The 20,496-nt window shown below is 45.3% G+C and overlaps 2 protein-coding genes across 2 annotated transcripts in view; both read left to right on the top strand.

The window, feature by feature from the left end:
- LOC113579153 (guanine nucleotide-binding protein G(i) subunit alpha-2-like) overlaps window positions 1–8,449 on the top strand; it is a 39,911-nt gene extending 31,462 nt beyond the window's left edge. Inside the window, exons 5-9 of the mRNA XM_035520284.2 lie at window positions 3,376–3,504; window positions 5,806–5,935; window positions 6,282–6,435; window positions 6,950–7,155; window positions 7,480–8,449. Of these exons, the coding sequence (XP_035376177.1) occupies window positions 3,376–3,504; window positions 5,806–5,935; window positions 6,282–6,435; window positions 6,950–7,140 (604 nt within the window). The 3' untranslated portion in view covers window positions 7,141–7,155; window positions 7,480–8,449. The remainder of the gene's footprint in view (window positions 1–3,375; window positions 3,505–5,805; window positions 5,936–6,281; window positions 6,436–6,949; window positions 7,156–7,479) is intronic.
- Window positions 8,450–14,375: 5,926 nt separating this feature from the next.
- Window positions 14,376–18,099, top strand: inka1a (inka box actin regulator 1a). Its single transcript, XM_027012925.3, has 2 exons — window positions 14,376–14,633; window positions 16,995–18,099. The coding sequence occupies exons 1-2, from the start codon at window positions 14,631–14,633 to the stop codon at window positions 17,925–17,927; spliced, it is 936 nt and encodes a 311-aa protein (XP_026868726.3). The 5' UTR covers window positions 14,376–14,630; the 3' UTR covers window positions 17,928–18,099.
- Window positions 18,100–20,496: the final 2,397 nt, after the last annotated feature.

Raw genomic sequence — 20,496 nt, 5'->3', positions numbered from 1 at the left:
CTAGCTCGCCTCTGGTGGCCTGTCTTTGTGATATAGAGGGAAGAGAATCTGTCAAAGGAAAGTTCAGCGTAGTGCATGCTGGTTGGCGTAATCCTTAAACTGGGATTGCACCTATGGATTACCTTTATGATGCTGTCTTTAGATTTTTGGGATTTTTTTGATGGAGACTTTATAAAACCTTAAACATACATGCTCGCATAACACATACACACTCTCATGCACACAGGTGAGGGACTTGGCTAGTTAGCCTATGATAATCAGGCATCTAGACTGTCAAGGTTTGTGGGTGTTAGGTTGCCTGCTGGCAGGAGTTCATAGCACTAGTCAAACCAAACGCGAATCTTTAGAAGTTGGGTGAGGTTGAGATGGAAACGTCGCCTTTCACACTGTCACCTTTATCTGTAAAAAAAAATAAATGTCAAAACACAGAAAAAATACATTCACATGCTTTAAAAAATCTCACCCGGGTTTTCAGAGAAGTAATGGAAGCTGCAGAAATGCAACCTTTCTCTGGCGTTGGCCACAACACAACCCGGATGTCAGCTCATTGAATATCAATGTCATTGGACATTTTCAGTGATTTGTTTTTGTTTATTGTTCTTAGTGGCCCATCAACTGTGATCATTATCTGTCATCTAATATTAACTTGCTTGGCTGTTCTTGTTCTTACTAGCACATCTCTTTTTTTAATTTGTTTTTACTTCCCGGTGTGATGTTTCACATGCTTTTCACAATAATGTATTAGATGCAGGTTCATTATGGTTCATAATGGGGAGTTTCTTGGGAGAGGATGCAGAAAAAATGTGTAGAACGATGCTGAGAGGGAGGAGAGAAGCATGGATTGGTGTTGCAGCGTCTGTTGGGTATACTGAGTGTGTTCGTGTGTGTGTCTGTGTGTGTGTGTCTGTGTGTGTGTGTCTGTGTGTGTGTGTCTGTGTGTGTGTGTACCAGATTGTGTTTTTTGCGTGCATTTTGTGTGCGCGTGCGTGCATACTTGCCTTCATCTGTGGTTGCTTGAAAAAATCCTTCAGTTTTAATATATATAAAAGGTTTCACCCAGTGCTGGGCTAATGCAGAATAGTGCTGAACAGTGCAAGTCTTCTCTGAACGGTAGCTTGTGTTCTCTGCGCCTGCCTAATTAAATGAATCCCCTCGCGTTCAGCTAATCACACCTCTTACAGTTACATAACGCTGCGCGCCAGTGTAAACACGGTCCTCTCGGGTCTCTCGCAGGCTTCCGGCACAGTCCCCCGTGGATTAAACCAAACAGGAGCTTGCCCTTAACATCCCTCGTGCCCAGAGATATTTGGCAAAACTGGGGGGCGGACGCTTTAACGCTAGGGGACATCTGGTGGCATATAACCATTTGGTGTAGCTGCGATCTTTGTAGTCTCTGCTCTGAGGCCAGCTGCTCTTGAATTACAGAACTACGAAGAACGACAGAACTCACCGTTATGCTAGGCCAGTTTAAAGAAGTAGTGGGTTATTCATTTATTAGCAGTGTAAGCAAAACACCACTTTCTTTACATAGTTTATAACCAAAGTTCTTATAGGCAAGTCTGTCCGCTCTGAGGTCATCTTGCCGTGCAGGATCAGGCTCCTATTTTGAATGGCGAGAGACCTATATACTCGAAATGGGTAGCTGAATTATTGTTTTAAATGCATATTTCAAATCACTGGTACTAGCAGAAAATAATTGGACCAAAAAATGTGCTCTTTTGCTCTAATAACACAAAAAAAAGGTGGGACTTGCCATCATACAGCAGCCACTTGGAGCATTACGAGCTTTTCCATTCATTTTTTAGCCAGTGGTATTCTCCTCATACAGAACACCTCTGTTATAGCGTTTAATTCTGAAGCATAGAACAAAAACAAACAGAAGACCAAAAGTATGTCCAAGAATGGAACAGGCTAGGCACAGGTTCTTCTATTAAACCTTAATCCAGCTCATTACTCCCAATTTGCCTGTGCTTATCGTAAAAATGCGTTGGCAATGTGACACATCATAAATGTTTTGTGCCGCCAGAGAATGTAATTAAAACGTGAGAGTAATTTGTTTTGCGGTCTTGGGGTGGGTGTCGCATGCGGCCTATTTTTAACACCCCCAACTTACAGTTCTCACTTACGTTTTCCTCTTCCTCTCCACTCCTCTAGCTGTTCAATAATCTGGGGTATGTGTCTGGTTATCAGTGGGCATGCGTGCGGGTGTGAGTACGTGTGTGTGTGTCTGCGGTTGTTGTTGGTGCAGGGGTTGGGACATGCCACCTCCTTCCCCATGGCTCGATGCTTAATGTTCACGGATGACGGAATGGTGGACAGGATGGTGAACAGGGTGCAAGTCTGAGCGTCCCAGCAACCCGAGACTCCAGACATGCTCGCTGCACGCACACGGGTGACGTTGAGACATTCCAAAGCAGGTCCAAGTCGCACCGGGGAAAAGCAATTAACAGTCTCATTCTCCCTCCTCCAACTGCTGGAACAGCATGGCAATGCAGAGGCATTCCCTCAACCCTAACAGATTACGAAGCAACAAGCAATTGGCTCTGATTAACGCCCTGCGAGCTTACCTGGACGTCTGGTTGATTTGGACTGTTGCTGACGCTCAACAGCTAACAGAGTTGGCCGCAGCAGATATGTAACTGGTAATGATTCGTGAGGGCGGAAGACATGTGCAGTTGCCTGCTTTACGGAATGATTAGGGTGACCGCACGGCCTCTTTTTCCTGGACATGTCCTGCTTTTCCGGGACGCGTCCTCTTTTTGGGACCTAAAAAAATGTGGGTGGCCGGGATTTCTGAAACGTACGGGATAGGGCTTTTACTTCACGTTGGCTTTCCCCAGTGGCCGTGCACGGCACGTCTGTTTTGCCGTGGCTTTGACGTGGCGGTCTCTGTAGGTAAGCCGCACTTGGTTGGCCAGTCCTTGGCTCCCAGGTACAGGAGAATGAGGAAGCATAAAGGCTTCCTGTAAGCAGATATGAATTGTCATTTTATTTGAAATTAAAAAAGGTATTTTTGTGTTCGCTTGTTTGAATCGCATGCTGATCTGTGTGTACATGTTTGTGAGGCCATATATGGTCCAAAGTAAGTCTAATACTGATTGTGCTGATCCTTAATGGTTTGCATGAATTTATATTTAACATTATAATGTTACTTAACATTATATTTATATTTAACATTTATATATGCATTTAGATTTAACTATTGAATAAAAATCTGAAAATGTTTCCCCTAAGCGTTAAAGGTAATAGTTGTTGTGCAAGGACCCGCAAGTATATTAATGTGTGTGTGTGTGTGTGTGTGTGTGTGTGTGTGTGTGTGTGTGTGTGTGTGTGTGTGTGTGTGTGTGTGTGTGTGTGTGTGTGTGTGTGTCTCAGCTACCTGAATGACTTGGGGAGAATAGCCCAAGCAGACTACATTCCCACCCAGCCTGATGTGCTGCGCACCCGGGTGAAGACTACAGGCATTGTAGAGACACATTTCACCTTCAAAGATCTCCATTTCAAGTGAGTGGATGCTCCAATATCCATGAAAGAGTGTGTGTGTGCGTATGCACTTTGAGGGGGCACTTTGAATGCTGTCCACATTTAACTGCACTGCACTACACTGTGGCCAAATTGGAGCTGCATGTATGAATTTGTTTGCTAGGGTCATCCAAAAAAGCACACATCTATCCTTCCTGTTGTAGCTGTTTTTGCTGTTTCTCTTCACGGCATCCAGGAAGACTAGATTTAGACCACAGGTCCTTGGATCTCCTGAGCCCAAGCCTATTGATTTCCTGCCATCCCCGCGCTCCGCCTGAGCTCAGCTGTTCGATCTCTGGCCCATGTTGAGCTTCTGCACGGTGATCTTGTGCATTGGGTTGGGTTATACGGCCGTAGTCTGCACCGGCCCTGGATCCAGTGAGTCGTGTCTCCCACCACACACATAGGAGTTACATGCCGTGATCAACTCCTTTGCCCATTCTAAAAGAAAAGCTGTGGCCATATCAGGACTGTACTGGGCTAAGATTTAACAGCATACGATGCACGGGGATTCCAACTGTGTCGGCAGTTAGCCGGATGGGAATCTGACTGTCATTGTTCAGCGTGTGAATTATGGAAAGCACTTGGAAAATTGCATTTTTCTGTGCCAATTTCATTCTCCATTTCTGCGGGTGTCGCATGCGCACCGCAGCGATGCATCTACACCTGTACATGGGGGAAAATGACAGTTACAACAAGTCTTGGACCCCTTCGGATGGGCTTGGGCGAAGGGAGTTTCAAACTCGCCGCGTGGGCGCGTTTCAGCAAGCTTGTGCTTGCACCACCTACGATATAATAAACGCGACACCCATGGTGGATATCGGATATCAGCAGTGTGTAAAACCGGCTAGCAAACCCCAGTCTTCGTGCGTGTGCGTATACATATGACATGTATACATGCGGCAGAGCCCGTAACTGCAGGCTGGCGGATATTTCCGTCCCCGCTAGGTTAAAGGGACCCTCCCCCAATCCTCGGCCCACCCGTTCACCTCATTGCAGCCTCCATCCTTTGCTCGTCTGGGGCCGTATCATGGATGGCAGATAATGCTGGAGTGAGTAACGGCTGGAAATGCTGGTACGGTGGCGGAATGAAGCAGAGGTCGACTGCGGAATGGCTCTTTGAAGGACCGGGCAGTGCTCTCCGTAATTATGAGCCGCTGAGGAAAGGTCGCAGCTGTGCCGGGCCACTTCAAAGGTGGTGGCCTGAGGGCAGAGGGAACGCTATCAATCCACTTCTTAAGACTTCTTAATGGAAAGTGTGTGCGTGCATGCGCGTGTGTGTGAGGTGGAGGGGGGGGGGGGGGGGGTGTCACTGTGACGATGGCGCAGCTTCTGACTGGGAATGTCAAGGAAGCTGAGGGAGGTGGTCGTGGCAGACAGAGAGCAAGTGAAAACAGTTCCTAGGAAGAGCACATGGCTTCCCAGGACTGCTGATGCAGCCCTGCGTGGAGACAGTGCTGATTTAATGCAGTCATGTCTCTTAGAAGTGAAGGAGAAAGAGAATGTTTGTGTGGGTGTGGGTGTGTGTGTGTGTGTGTGTGTGTGTGTGGGTGGGTGGGTTGCGTGCTTGCATGCCCGCCCCTCTTCTTGATCACTGCAGAGATCTATAAGCTCGTACACGCAGCATCTGGAGGGGAGCAGGTAGCATTCAGCAAAACACACAGAGCTGCAGTAGCACATTATGACTGTTAATGTCTCCAACTCTCGCCCTCGTCCAGACACGGGTGGGGGTTGGGGAGTGTACAGAATATGCAGACATCGCACCCCTGTGCTGAGAGCTGGAGAGGTTGCAGTAGATGGTGCGTCGTAGTCTTCCTCCCCTCTACATGTGCCAGGGAAACCTTGTCTACATAAGACAGGGTGGAGAAGATTGTGTGTGTGTTTGTGTTTGTCTTTCTCCCTTGCTCTCTCCTCCCTCCACCTGTCCCTTGGCCTGGTGTAACCAAGGCAACTGTGCCCACACAGAAATGCCACCAAATGTCACTGAAATGGTAGCCAGCCGTGGGCTCGTCGCACATGTCCTGAGGAAAAGAAGTGAAGGTGATGGGCTGTCTTCAGGTTCAGAGATGACAGGGTGGGGGTTGTTGTGCGCGCGCGTGTGTGTGTGTGTGTGTGTGCTCTTTATTTATTATTGATCTGTTCCTCTGGTGCGTTTATATAGCACTTTTCTCGTACCCAAGGTCACTTCACAAACACTCCAGGGAGGAGTACGATGTAGAGTTTTCTGAAGCTATGATACCTTTTGAATGTTAATGCGTGTGTGTGTGTCTGCGCTCTCCACAGGATGTTTGATGTCGGTGGCCAGCGCTCGGAGAGGAAGAAATGGATTCACTGTTTCGAGGGCGTTACCGCCATCATCTTCTGTGTTGCTATGAGTGCTTATGACCTGGTGCTGGCTGAGGATGAAGAGATGGTCAGTCTCACCTTCCTCATCTTCATCAGTGTAACACTTCCAACCAGACTTCCATTCGCCTTGTGCAGCCTGTACATTGAATCCTAATGTTCTGGGTGGTGTTATGTCTGTTATATATTTATGTATGTTTGTGTCCATTTAAGGGTAATTTCATTTCTATTGGATTGAATGAAACTGAACAGCTAGGGTCAGCCATGCAGACATGGTCCCACACCACAGACATCACTGAACCACGTTTTCATAGCCATCTTCTAACTGTTTACAGGCAGCCTTCGCGAGTTAGCCGTACAAACATAATTTTGTCTGTCTTTTTCTCCCTTTTCTCTTTGCATCTCCCCCCCCCCAGAACCGGATGCACGAGAGCATGAAGCTGTTTGACAGCATCTGCAACAACAAGTGGTTCACAGAGACCTCAATCATCCTCTTCCTCAACAAGAAGGATCTGTTCCAGGAGAAGATTGCACACAGCCCCCTGACCATCTGTTTCCCTGAGTATGCAGGTACCACGGAAACCCTCCTCCAGTCCACCAATCACAGTGCAGTATTCGGGTTGCAATAAAGGAAGCAAATGGTTTCCGATTCCCCAGGGACCCGCCGTTCCAAGTCGGGATCGTTTTCTTAGCTTTGCCGAGTGCTAATGGAAGCGAATGACAGCTGGCTAAAGAGCCGTCATTAAATCAGTAAGGGCGTCCCGTAAGTGCCAGTCTATTCTAAGCAGCATTTTAATTATCGAAAGTTCAGCGATAATCGGTGGCCAGTCGAAGTATTGATTGAGTAATTAAAGGTATTAAATGGTCCCTAGAAGTTCTTCTGCGAGATGTCAAGGTTGACAGATCTCCTCAAGAAAGAAGTCAAAGGATGAAGCCGCGCTTACCGTATCGTGTTCCGGACGGCGTCCGTCCGCGGTTTTTTTTTTTTCTTTCCTTTTCTTTTCTTTTCTTTTCCCGGCTCGCGGCCTCCTTCTCTCTTTCACGGGCTGACGTTTACATTTTGTCCTCCTGACCCTCCCTGCAGGCAGCAGCACGTACGAAGAGGCGTCCGAATACATCCGCACCAAGTTCGAGGACCTGAACAAGAAGAAGGACACCAAGGAGATCTACTCCCATTTCACCTGTGCCACGGACACAAAGAACATCCAGTTCGTCTTCGATGCCGTCACCGACGTCATCATCAAGAACAACCTGAGGGACTGCGGACTCTTCTAGAAGAACAGGGTTGAGGTGAAAGGCCATATGCATACACTCACTCACATCCACCACTCCCAGCTCACATATAATCATACGTACATGGCCCCGCATACACACACAATAACACTTGCGTTCGCATTCATTCTTACCCTCACATATAGGCACTCGCGCGCGAGCACACACACACACACACACACACACACACTTGCATTCATACACAATGAACAAGACACACGCAGACTTTCACACACTGTGTAATGTACTAAATGTTAATGTTCGTGTATGTACTTCACTCAAGAACACTCTATCTCTCTCTCTCTCTCTCTCTCTCTCTCTTGCTCTCTCTCTCTCATTCAGATTACTTGAACTGTTGTGTTGTGCAGGTGGAGGTGAGGAACATATTCACACTCCCTGCACTGGCCCACCATAACTCTGTAATTCCTGCATCAACCTAATTTTGGGACGACAGAGAGTCCCGAGGAGCCGCACAGAATTCCAGCAATGGCCGATATCCCAACCCGCCGATGTCTTCTTGCCCCCTCACCCACCCCTCACTCCTTAGTCCCCCAAAGCTCATTCTGTGTTTCATTTGTAAACAGCAGTTCCACAAATCTTGTATCATTAACTCCCTTCGGCTTTGACCACAATCGAGAGTTTGTATTTTTTCATTCATGTTTTTTGTTGTTTCTCTTCTTCCTTTATTTTTTGAGTAATAGAGGCTACAAAAACACTTTTTTATATGAATACTGTCATTTTACTTTAGAAAAATTTGATGTGCAAATTTTATTAAACTTTTAATTGCAGAAAATGTGTTTTTATAAAAAACTACAGACAGATAGAAGTAAGAAAATGAAAGTGTTGTTTTTGTTTGTTTTTTAAATAATGTTTACATATCATCATTTAGAGGTAAACAAAACATCATCGTGCATGATGGGGGGGGGGGGAAGAAAACCTATTAGCATAGTAATCGCTGCACAATCTCATAACATTACTTTCTGAAAATACATATAAAATAATAATAGTGATGAAAAAATAGAGATGAACAAAAACAATCTACAAAACGCTGTGGCAGGGGGTGGGGTTTAATGTGTGTGTGTGTGTGTGTGTGTGAGATTAGTCTCTTGTTCGTTCATCGTACCACTCCAGAACCCCGTTTGCAGTACATAATGTCACCATGCACGGAGAAATGGTTAAGCAATGAGAAGCAAAAATCTAACTGCATTTAAAAAGGGTCGTTAATTGTTTTTGTTTTGTTCGTGTCAAAGTTTGAAAATGCTTTCAAAGTCCTATATAATGATTTAAATTAAATAAAAGTTAAGTCACTAGAGGGCTTTTTGTCACTTGTAATCAATGGAAGGTGTTCGTAGTCACAGGTGTAACTGAAATGGGCCGGATCAGGAGGCTGCCCCTGCCCGTGCTGACGTGAGGGATGTGGGCTCATAATGTACATAGAATTATATAGAATTATACATAGATGTTGGTAGAACAATCTTCTCTCTCTCTCTCTCTCTCTCTCTCTCTCTCTCTCTCTCTCTCTCTCTCTCGTCTTTTTTCTCATTTTAGTTTACAGAAAAGACAAGTATTGAAATCAATTTTGCTGCAGTAGCATCAGAAAACAAGTCAGACGTAGCAAACCGTTATTGGGAAGCGGCGAGTGCGAAAGAATGAATGTGAAGACTGGCAAGACTTGGGAGCAGTGTTCGCTAGCAGCTTTTCAGGTTTTCTTCCTTTACTATACCTAATAAAATAAAGATGTTTTGAAGCCCATTCTTTTCGGATTTAGTCTCGGTAGTCAGAAAACTGAGCTGATAAAAACTGGTATTGGTGTTGCGCACGTCTTTGGGAAGGCGAATACCGCCATCTAGCGATGGCTTCGTGGAACAGCAATGGTACGGGCCGATGAATCGCCTACAAAGCCTACAACGTTTTGACAATAGAGACTCTAACTCTGCATGGCTACAAATGCTACACTGAAGAACCTGCATGTTTCTCACATTTTAGCAAACATGGCGCTGTCAGTTTTTGACAGTGCAACTGTATTCATTTTTGTCCTCTTCATTTCCGCTCATAACTGAGACTGGAATGAGCTGAAAGTCCTGGTCTTAACTATTCACTCTGATCTGAAGTCAGTTGATTTCACCTCCCCTACCCTACCCTCTTTTGTCATTCGCACACTGATTGGACTGCAAGCAGTTTATGTTGTTCTGACAAGAGTTCACTGTCATTCAGCAGACTGGGACTGCGCCACACTGAAGGGTGTGGCTGTGGTGGCCTACACTTAAAAAGGTTTGTGTGTGAGTGAGCACAGTACAAGTACAACCGAAGAGAAAGTGGTGTGTGCGCGGGCGTCCATGTCGGTGGTCTGCATGCAGAGATCTCAGCTCAGCTGTGTGTAATCTGTGCATGTGTGTTGTGTATACATACAGTACAGGGAAGGAACACGCAGAGTATGTGGTTGTGCACACGTGTGAATGTGAATCTACTGGATGTAACCAAGGTAAAGTGTGTGTGTGTGAGTGTGTGTTGTGCCTAAGATGAGCAGCCTCCCAAGAGCAGTGGCAGAGTTCCCATGTAAGAAGAATACTGCGAAGTACTGAACCAGAGATCAGGAGTCCAGCCTTCCCCAGCATCTATGGAGCTTACACACACACACATTAAGCCTCTTCATTGCAGTTGTGCCCGACTCATGTACCACAACCCCTGTAATCATCTTTGTTAAGGGTGACAGATCGACAATGAAGTCAGAAGGTTCCATACACAATGCATCTGTGGAGGCCCAGCAGTTTAAAGCAGCTATGTTTAGTTCTGCTACTGGACCGTTTAGAGTTTCACCAGCCCAGACCCACCTGTTGCACTTCAATCAGCTAATTGCCTTCCCTTCCTAAATTCAGTCGAGAGTGTAAGAGAAGGGATAACAGAAAAATGCTCAAGGGTGGGCGACTAGGATTGAATTTCCCCTTGGTCATCTCCAGTGTTGGAGATCTGCTGCCCTGCACAGTTTAGTTCCAGCACACCTGGTCCTGATATACAGGTGCTGGAGAAGACCTCCAGCAGTTCAGCGGTGTTAGATTGGGGTTGGCGCTAAACCCTTCAGGATTGTGGATCTCCAGTCAGCCCAGACCTGCGCGACTGACCTCAATCAGTTAATGAAAATGCCCTTAGTCAGTTCAATCAGTTGAGTGAAAAGTAGGGTTGGGAACAGAGGGGTTTTTTCCCCTCCAAACAAATCTCTGGAGCTGAGAAATCAAGCTCTCCCTGGTTGCGTCCGTGTGCTACCGAGCTTGCTGTCATGGCAATGGCAGACTTCTCTGTTGTCCAGGGAACCACGGTGATGTAGGGCACTGAATTTCCCATCAGACACTTTGATTGTGACTTCCTAGTAGGTGTCATTGTATGTGCCGTCTGGTGAAAAAGAGAAAGTATTCGTTTGGAACTGGTCCACTGCTGCGTTTTAGAAAGGGGACACATTTTTACAGAATTAAATGATGAAAGTTAGCATATCACAACCAGTGTTATTTATTTATAGTGTTTTTTACGATGGAAAGCTTTCATGGTTTTTTCCTTTTTCCCTTTAGAAATTGTCAGACAGAATGAACCAGGACTGTTAAACTCTGGTGTCTGATCAACAATGGTGGAAGCAGCTCCGAGGCTTCTAACCAGTTGCTATGAGACCAATACAGTTAGTACCGCACAGTTGCTACGAGACTGTTAAATTGGTTGAGGCCAGATGGTGAAGCTGCTTTGAGACTATTACAGCGGGTTGCAGTGGCACGTGAGGTTGCTATGAGACAATGATGCTGGTAGGAGCGAGGACATATGTGGCGAGGGTGACTACAGTGACCGCGGCAACCAGAGTGGAGAAGATGCTGGGTTTGTATGAAACAAGGATGAGAGGTACGAAAAGAGAGAAACGAGACGATAAAGTACGGTTTTATTTAGGAGTACGAGGCTGTAACAGTACAAGGTCCAGCATATTGGCTACCGTACCGTTCAGATTCAAAGAATGACAACAATCACCCAAAAGTAATTTCTTTTTATGGTATTTTTATGTATTTTTTCCTTCTTTACTTTTGTGGTTGCTTATATGGTATAAGCACTATTTAGTAAAACGGTTACTGAAAGGTAAATATACAGGTGAACTAATCTTGAATTCTATGTAAATATAACCTAAAATAAGATCTAGGATTGACTAGGACATGAACCCAAGCCTTTGTTGAGTTATATGCCTAAAAAGGTTCCAATGGCCTGGCACTAAATTAAAGTCTTAAAAGGATTTTTTTCATAAATCACCACTGACAGTTTGATTTAGCTGAAGAAAAGCTGAAACAGAGTTGTTGAAAGAGGAGATTACTGCGCTGACAGAGAAGGAAAATCAGAGCCAGCGGCCATGGAAAGGCGGGGCCAGCAGCCATGGAAAGGCGGGGCCAGCAGCCGTGGAAAGGCGGGGCCAATGGCCATGACCGAGACCTTGTACTGGAGGTTATCTGAGACGACACCTTGTGTGTCATAATCCAGACTGTTGTTCGCGTTATAAAAACAACAACAAACCCCCCTGTCAATATAGTAAATCTGGTTGCAAAATGGAAAGTGTTTTTGTTTTTAAATCAAAATCAATAGGCTGTAAAATTCACACATTACAATTTATACCACAGACTTACTCGACCATTTAATGTGCTGAAATTAAAAGGCTATTAATAATGGTGCACAACTTGTTTATGCAAAATGTGATGATCAGATCCTGCAGCGTTACATTACCAACCCTGAAAGAATTTTGGCAGAGAACAGCACAATAAAAGATATGCCTTGTCTGAGCTTAGACTGAATATACTAGAGTCCATAAAAGTTAAGGTCCAGAATGCTAGCCATAATTTGAGGCTGTAAAAGAGTTTTCACACCTGTATGGGACATTCCCTACAATACAGATACTCCCTAAGATTAAAGCTGACATGATGCACATTAACTTCATAGTAACTGCGTCATTTGAAATTCAGTGTACTGGCAAATGGGCAAATTAACAGGTTATGTATTATGGAATAATATTCAGTTTGATTTAGTGCCATGGTTGTGAAGAGTGGTGATTAGAGTAAATCAGCTTATTTTAAAGATGGAAGTTTCGTCAGCAGGAAGTGGGTTAATTTTACATTACAGCACTTGGCAGAGTCTGGTGTTATCAATACCTTGCTCTGTTTGCTTTACAGATACACATAAATGTACTTTACATTCTCTGTCACTAATATGATGGGAACAAAGCTTTGAAATGTCACTACTTTGCCAGAGGGTATGCTCTGCCCCAAGTTACTTTTACAATCAAAACAGGAGAAAAACCAGCGAGTTCCCTTTTAAACTCACAGGAAGTCTGAGGGCTGAGTGAAAACCTTTAGGACTTTGATCCACATGACGCATGTGCAGTTAGAATTCTGTCAGCGTCTCACCACAACAAATGTAGCAAACTTCTGCTGAAAAAAGCTCCAGGGAGCCACTGGGTAGGTGGGGGGTTTCACTGCTCAAAAAACGCTGACTCAGCTCACGAAGGGCTTGATGAGTTAGTTCACTTCCAAAAGGTGTTTATTATCATCTTGCCATTTGCTCATACTGCACAATTTACATTATGTATTGTCTGAAAAAAGGAAAAGAAACCTGGCCTGGTTCCTTTGGTTAATGCCACATAAATGTCCTGCCTGATGGTATGAAGATGATGCAAGATGGCTCTATGGTTCCTGTATTTTTCATTTTCAGAGTCAGGTTCAGAATTTTCACACTCACAAACATTGAAACGTTTGCCGGTCAGGGCAGTTTTAGTACACGGAGCACCGTTTTGTTCTACCCTGGTGGCTGAAGCCTTCGTTGTGCAGCTTTAAAGCTCAAGCCCCCTAACGAGAGACCAGCTCCTTGGGAAGCAGAACAGCCCCTCTGGCATCAGTGCTTCAGTGGCGTTGGGAGATTTGAGAGGAACACTGGGCCCAACGTGCCTGAAGATGCTGAAGGTGCCCATACACATAGCCGGCTGTGTCCGGATCGTCCAGATCACAACCGGAGGGGCGTGCACCCCTGACTGGACGTCTGCCCTGGCATTTTCCAACAGTCTTTGACAGATCCTGGACCCATGTGATAAAGTGTACATTAAAAGGGTTAGTAGTGGTTCTACTATGCAAGATTGATTTCCCAAAGATAACCGCTTCCACCTAATCTCTAATTGTTAGTGTCTTCTATTTCTGGCAATCAACAGGAATTTTATCTTATTTTTCTTTTTCCTCATTATTTACTTATTTATTTTCTTCCTCTCTTTTACTTGTTTGCTCTCTGTCATTTTTTGTTAAAAAATGCATCTTTAATTAGTTAAATCACTGTTATTAATCAATATCAGTTTGATCAGTCTTTTAAAAATGTGAATGTATTGGGGTGTATAACCATAAAACTGTAAACTGGGTAGAACAAATGTGATTTTGTAAAGGTCCTATTATAGGTGTTTTAAAAATGTGTTTGGTCAGGCGAGACTCGATGTTACAAAACTGGACTGCAACCGTTGAAATACCGGAAGCGGCCTGCAGAGGGCGGTTATGTCCACGCAGTTTCTTTTTTAACTCTCGCTTTCAGAAACAGATGTGTTACACGCTGAACCTTTTCAGCAGTTAGACCTGTCTAGTTTTAAGTCCATGTATGTTTTCACTAGTGTGTGCAAACAATCTGTCCTTTTTAGGCATATTAATGAGCAGTATAGCTTGCAGTGGTTATAGACCAGATATAGGCTAAATGCAGTAAACCATGAGCAAATAAACAAATTAAGAAAATATGAAAAATTATTAGAGAGCGCTATAAATTGCACGGACCCAACCCGGTTCTTAAACGAATGGAAGACGTTGGAAGTGTTGGAAATGTCGCTGGACAACAACTATTATTGTAAATAATTCTTGTAAATTCCGATATAAGATTATTAGTTTTCATAATGAATTTCTATGTGGTTTTTAAATACAAAAAAAAAGAATAGTTAAGCAATATACATTTCAGCACATTTGTAACAGTTTAATCATAATTACAATTACTATGTCTTTGATACCTGTAATGCACAGCATCCTGCTTTTTGCACAACGTGTGTGTGGAAACTCTTTTACAAGAGCGTGCTTTCCGTCTAACTGCGCCGGTGGAGAAACGGAGGAGCGGGCGCTCATATTTCACGTGCGTCCCGATTGGCTGGCGTGAATATGCCACGCGCTGACTGGTCGCCGTGGCGCACGCTGGAATGGACTGCACGGGCTCAAATGCGCCTCGGATTGCGCCTTCGAGCCAAAACGCTAAAGTTAGAGAAAGGAATGGGATGCTGTAGTGAGCCTTCACCGCAACTTCAGCTGTTCCGTTCTGTAATTTACTAAACTCATTCGCATTCTGCGGTAGACTGTAGTCTTTATTGCGCTGTCCTGTAGCGCTAATTTAAGGGCTCTCTGGAAAAGATTTCTTCATCGTTGGAAGCATTATTTTCTGATACCGATATTCATCCAGTTAGAAGAAAAGAAATGGTAAGCTTTGCGCAACCTTCACTTTATTTTTCGCAAGCTTGTGTAACTGTTATAATGACTTATCGGTTTATCTAACGAGCTGCAGAGGGTTAGCTCCTAATAAGGTACTGCAGCAATGCTAGTAAACGGGACACCTGGACAGGCGCTTGACTGCGAGCAGTGCCAGTGTTCGCCGCTGCGCTCTCACCGTGCGCGCCGCTGCGTTAGCGCGAGTCTCTTCTTGAGTTCTGGTTCTTGAGTGCCGTTCTGCTCACTTAAAACGAAGGCAAATATATCTTTGTCACAAAACGGGCGAATCATTTGTTTTGAGTTTTGTCGAGTTTGTTGTGCGGTCGTTTTGTCTTGGAGCAGCATTCTCCAAACTTATGGAGGAGTTTGGACCGACGGCTTGCGTTTGGACCACATTCCTTCCTGGCTCAGCAACGTTTAAAGACGGCCAAAAAACCCCGAGGGCCCTTCCCTCGGAACCGCAGAAGTATCTGTTCTCTGCTGGAATCAACATCCACGTCTCGTACCCTTTTTAGATAGGAGCTCAACATCATCAGGCAGATTCTCAGTGAAAAGATGTATGCTTTTGTCCTAGGTTTCAGGATGAAAGACCTTCCTGAAGGATTTTCGAGGGTTTTGTAGGGGTCCTGTATGCAATTACACTGGGGTGAACAATCAGAACAATCTAAAGAATCCTGACAGCACTGTGAACACTATGACTATAACAATAATACAAGACCGAATCACCTGTATTTTCTTCTTATTACACTTTACCTGGATATTACTCAATCACTTTAGCTTTGCATAACCTTGTCTGGTTCTAATCTTTCTGAATGGCATAACACTTATGGAGACAGTACTGAATGCTGCTACTGATGGTGCCCTTTGTCCTGTTTTAGTCATAAGTTCCCTCATTGATTTGTGGCAGGATCAGCAAAACACGCTTAATTTCAAGAGAACTGTGCTAGATGGAAGAGACCGAGAAACGGTGGTCGTGACCCTGGAGCGGACTGAGCTGCAGGGCTTCTTCAGAGCCCTGCAGGGATATTAGAAGCCGCATCTTTCTAGAACTAACTCGTCATCTCTTGGTGCCTCTCCAGAAGTGCTGTGGTTTCTGGTGTGGAAACCTCCAGCTGAGCCAGAGCCACCTGGGCAAACGTTTCCCACATATTACTGACCAGTCAGAGCGTATGTGTGCATTGCTGGGGGCATCTTTGACTCACTGAGTGACGCTAACCAATCCGAGCAAGCACCTGAACCGCAGTGAGCCAAAAAGAAGGGTCGGGTTTGAGTAAGTGGGTGATGCCAACCAATCGGAGCATGTGGCTGTGAGTCAGAGCTGATTCTGAAGGTGTGTCTGTCTGTCTGTCTGTGTTGTGGTGCCAGTGTTGTCTTTCCCAAATCATTTTTCAACTTTTGCCTGAATGAATCATTCCATTCTAGCACAGTATTCTAGCAAGTGATCCCCTTTGTGATTGAAAGCCATGTAAGATAGTTTTCTGTGTGTGCTAGTCCTATTAGAACTTTTAACACAAAGGTAACCTACTAAGAATGAACCTGTATGATATTTTTCCCTGCATGACCACAAGGTGTGGTTCGAGATCCTGTAATCAATTGGGTGTGGCTGATTGTAAGTTTAAACGATTTCTACATGTTCACGCCGTTGTTGTTGTTTTCTAGAGCTATGACTAGAGGGTGTGACTGTCTGGATAGAACAACTTACTAGCTTTAAGATTTTTTTTTTTACTGCTATGTATGTACTGCTTTTCAGTGAATAGTGCAGGGTGCAGTTCTTTTATAGGCCCTTCATGTCTGAGCCTGTCTAAGCAGATGGCTTATTAAAACAAAGAACCGCATAGCAGAGACCAAAATTTCCTACAGTTGTGTTTGTGAGACATCGTTTTAGTTGTTTCATTGACATGTCAACATGTTTACACTCTTCTGTCAGTCAGGTTGGATTAAATATTGAAAGCATTAGAACATCCATTGTTCCACCAAAACTTCCTGGTTTCCAGATCATTATTATGGCTGTTATTGTTTAATTCCCAGTGTGTAGGATTTGGAAATATTGCATTTGAATTTGAAACCTTTTTTGACGTAAACTGGCAAGAAGATCTATGGAAGTCTGTCGGAGGTGAATTTTTCCAACATAGACTCCTCTTGAGACAGTGTCTTGCTTCATATTAATGTTTATATTCAAACTTTATGGAACATTATATTAAGTTGGAATCTCTTTTCAAGGACATTTGGACATTGGGAATTGGACATTTGTGTTAGGACGTACTGCAGAGCCAACTGTACATGTCTGTGAGATGAAATCGCTTTTAGATCGTTGCTATGTCTAACCGTGTTTCTCCTCTCTTCCTTCCTCAGCTGGGCCTGCAGGACTCAGGCTGCCACCTGGGCGAGCAGGTGCGCTCCATGATGCGTTCTCTCCAGGACCTGAAGCATCTGCGTCGGACATGCGTAGCAGCGCCTCCTTCTGGCCCACCCGCTGCCCGGCCACGCGCCTGCAAGCTGCTGATTGCCCAGCGTGAGCGGCGGGGGGCGAGGCTCAGGGTCAGCGACGCCAGCGAGGCCAGCAGCTCCGACTCGGCGTGCTGCCTCATGGGCCCCCTGGAGGATGAGGAGGGAAGTGCATCCAGCTCCCCCAGCAGCGAGCGGAGCCTGGAACTCGACTCGGACTACTCGGAGGGCTCGTGGCCGGACGAGGGCGTCGTGCTGCGCCGCTCCAGGAACGTGCGAGTCTCATCGGTGGCGTGCCTGCGCACGAACCAGATATCGGCCCCCGCCTGCCCCCGCCCGCGGCCCAAGTCCACATCGGATGCCTGCCTGGAGCGGTGGACGGCGTTTGAGGCACCGGGCGAGGCAGAGGGCTGGACGGCGGCTCTGCTCACCCGGGGACGCAACCGCCAGCCGCTCGTGCTGGGCGACAACAGCTTTGCCGACCTCGTACAGAACTGGATGGACCTGCCAGACTACCCATCCGATTCTACAGTGCCTAAGCCCACTTCAGGCCGGCGCCTGGCCAAAGACTTGCTAGTGAGCATGAAACGGCGCCTGGTTGGTATCTCTCGCGGGACGGGTGCATGGAAAAAGACGTCGGACCCAGCTCAGAGCAACAGGGTCACCATGCAGCCCAAACGACTCTCGTGCCCTGTGGACGTTCCCCGGAAGGTGCCGTTTTTCCATAAGTCTCACCTGGGCCTCCATGAAATTGACACAAATTTTTATCGCTTCACAGCACTCATGAAGACGGGCAACCGGCAGCCAATCCTCTGTAATGACATCATCGGGTACATATGAGTGTCATTAAGCCAAATTTATACTCTGACTGAATGGACTCTGATACTTATGAAGATACTTATGTTTTTTATATTTGAAACTGTTGTGTTAATTCATTCGATTATGTATCACGGTCATGCTGATAATAATAATAATAATAATAATAATAATAAAAGTTTTCAGACATTTCAAATGTAGTCTTGCTACTCAGTGGAGTCTTTGGGACTGTGGAACAGCTCTGTGATCTGTGCAGAACATCTCAAGGCAGATTCATTCATGCTCTTCTTAATCTCCCTCTTGCTAAGTATTCTCCCATTAGTCCGCATCGTTAGTGTAACGTAATGAGAATGATGTGCATCTTGGAAAAAAGCGAGATTGTTTAGCCTACGGTTCCCTTCTTTTGCGTTCTCAAGAGATCACAGTAATTACCTGGTATACTTTTAAGGACATGGTGAAATTAATGGCTTTCTACAGGGTTAATGAGATACCAATTGTACATAATGGTTTCGGGGGAATTTAGGGTTAATAAGGTAAGGCACACGTTTAGAAGGCTATTTCCACAGATGGCACCAGACAGTATTGCTTAATACGCCTCTTCATATATGTGTTAGCAAGATAGTAGTGGGGCTTTTCTTCATAAAGGAAGAAGAGACGGGGGATGGGAGTAGAATAACGCTATTTATTGAGGATAAGGGGAGTGCAAGAGAGAGAAAATGGAGAAAAAAGGGAGAGCGAGCGAGTGCAGGATGAGGTCACTCGGTGTGTGTCCCTCTCTGCTCAGTTGGTTGATGCTGGCTGGCTTGTGTCCTACACATGGCTGATTGGTTTGTGATTTAAGAGTAGGGGGGAATTAGTGTAATGAATGAGCACAGGCAAAAGCTTCATGGCCTTGTCACTGTTTCTCAGGTTACACCGAGACCCTTTCCTCGGTTACTCACCTGGAGGTCAGAGTGAAAATCTGACCCAGGATCAGATTTTGCTTTTAATATCCCACTAAAGGCAACTGCATGAGCAGCAGCACACTGATTCCAGATCAGCCCTCATTCCTCGAGCGAGAAGCACGATGCGTGGACAGGGTGGGTTGGGTTTGGGGAGCTGAGCACTCGGGAAGGTGGCGTTGGGGGAGCCATTTCTGCATGGATGACGTTTGTCTTTGATGGTTCCATGAAGCTGTTTGCACAGAGAGACCGAGGAGGCCTATAAGGACACAACTCCTACGTGTTAGTTAAAAACCCATAACTCTCACACGAAGAGGGTCTCTCGTAAAAGCAGACAGTCTGAGCCCCTCCCGCCCCGATGGAAACGGCCGACTGCGTTTAGCGAAACGCACTGCCGTCTGAGTTTATGTCAGCTGGACGGTGTTACATTGTCCGGATGTTTGGATACATGGCAGCAGTTACAAACACTGCTGTATGTCTCCACGTAAACGTCAGAAGCATTTTGAATCGTTTAGATGTGAACCAGGGACGAGCTTTGTTGAAAGCAGAATGAGGAAGCAGAATCAAAGTGAAGTTTGCTGTGATTGCGGATGAGTGCACACTGCTCAGAGACGATTTTGCTATCCAGTACATGGAGTAAAATGGTGTGTGTGTGTGTGTGTGTGTGTGTGTGTGTATGTGTGTGTGTGTGTGTGTGTGTGTGTGTGTGTGTGTGTACCATGGTGGTGTGTGTGCCATTTTGGTGCTGTTTTAACACCTTCTGACTATGCAGTTAGTTCAAACAAGTCCCTGAAAGGACACAACTCACCCTCTAGAATGAAAGATTGTAGGCACACACGCTCAGCTGTTGACGTATGTGTTTTAGTAGTGTTGGATTTATGTGCCATGTGTGTGTGTGTGTGTGTGTGTGTGTGTGTGTGTGTGTGTGTGTGTACTTGGATGCCAGATGTTGGTGTATTTGAGCAATGTGAGATGGAATGCTGTTTTGCGAATGAGATCCTGACCTCTCACCAGCATGTGTCTGTGAACCCATTAAATCATCACATCCAGCTCCTGCCTACATATCCTTTCACTAAAGCCCAGGGACCCTCGGCTCTCAGTCACCAGAAGCTCCGACTGCATCAGTCCAGTGAACACTAATGAAGCTTGTAGCAACCCAGAGTTGACTGATGACTGAAGACGCTTTAGCAAACAGAGATCGGAGATGCATTGCAGCTCTGGAATCTCACACTCCGCTGTGACATTTAAGACTCTTTACAGGGGCCTATATATCAATTTAAAAAAAAACAAAAACAATGCTAAAATAAAGTAAAATACAGAATGACTGCACAGGCTTGAGATCTGTGTAGCAGCAAATCACTTATAGCTGATCCTTAATTTCTAGAAAAGACTCCAAACTGGTCTCAGGTCAGAAAAAACAAAGAGAAAAAAAAAAGCAGAAGAAGGACTGTATAGCCACTTTAGTGTTCATCTTTAGAGAGGTGTGAAGTTCACTACTGAACACTCGTCACTTTCCAGATGGATGTCAGCGTTTGTAACGTGCCTTGTCTCTGATGGTCATATGCCTCACATTAAAAGCTCACATGCCAGAGACTTACAACTGGCCCTAATTAGCCAGAGATGCTGTTTCAGCAAGAGTTACTCATCTGCAG

This window comes from Electrophorus electricus, chromosome 22 (assembly GCF_041902795.1).
Source record: "Electrophorus electricus isolate QZ-2024a chromosome 22, ASM4190279v1, whole genome shotgun sequence".
In the NCBI taxonomy this organism is placed as follows: Eukaryota; Metazoa; Chordata; class Actinopteri; order Gymnotiformes; family Gymnotidae; genus Electrophorus; species Electrophorus electricus.
This window is presented reverse-complemented; position numbering and strand designations above follow the sequence as displayed.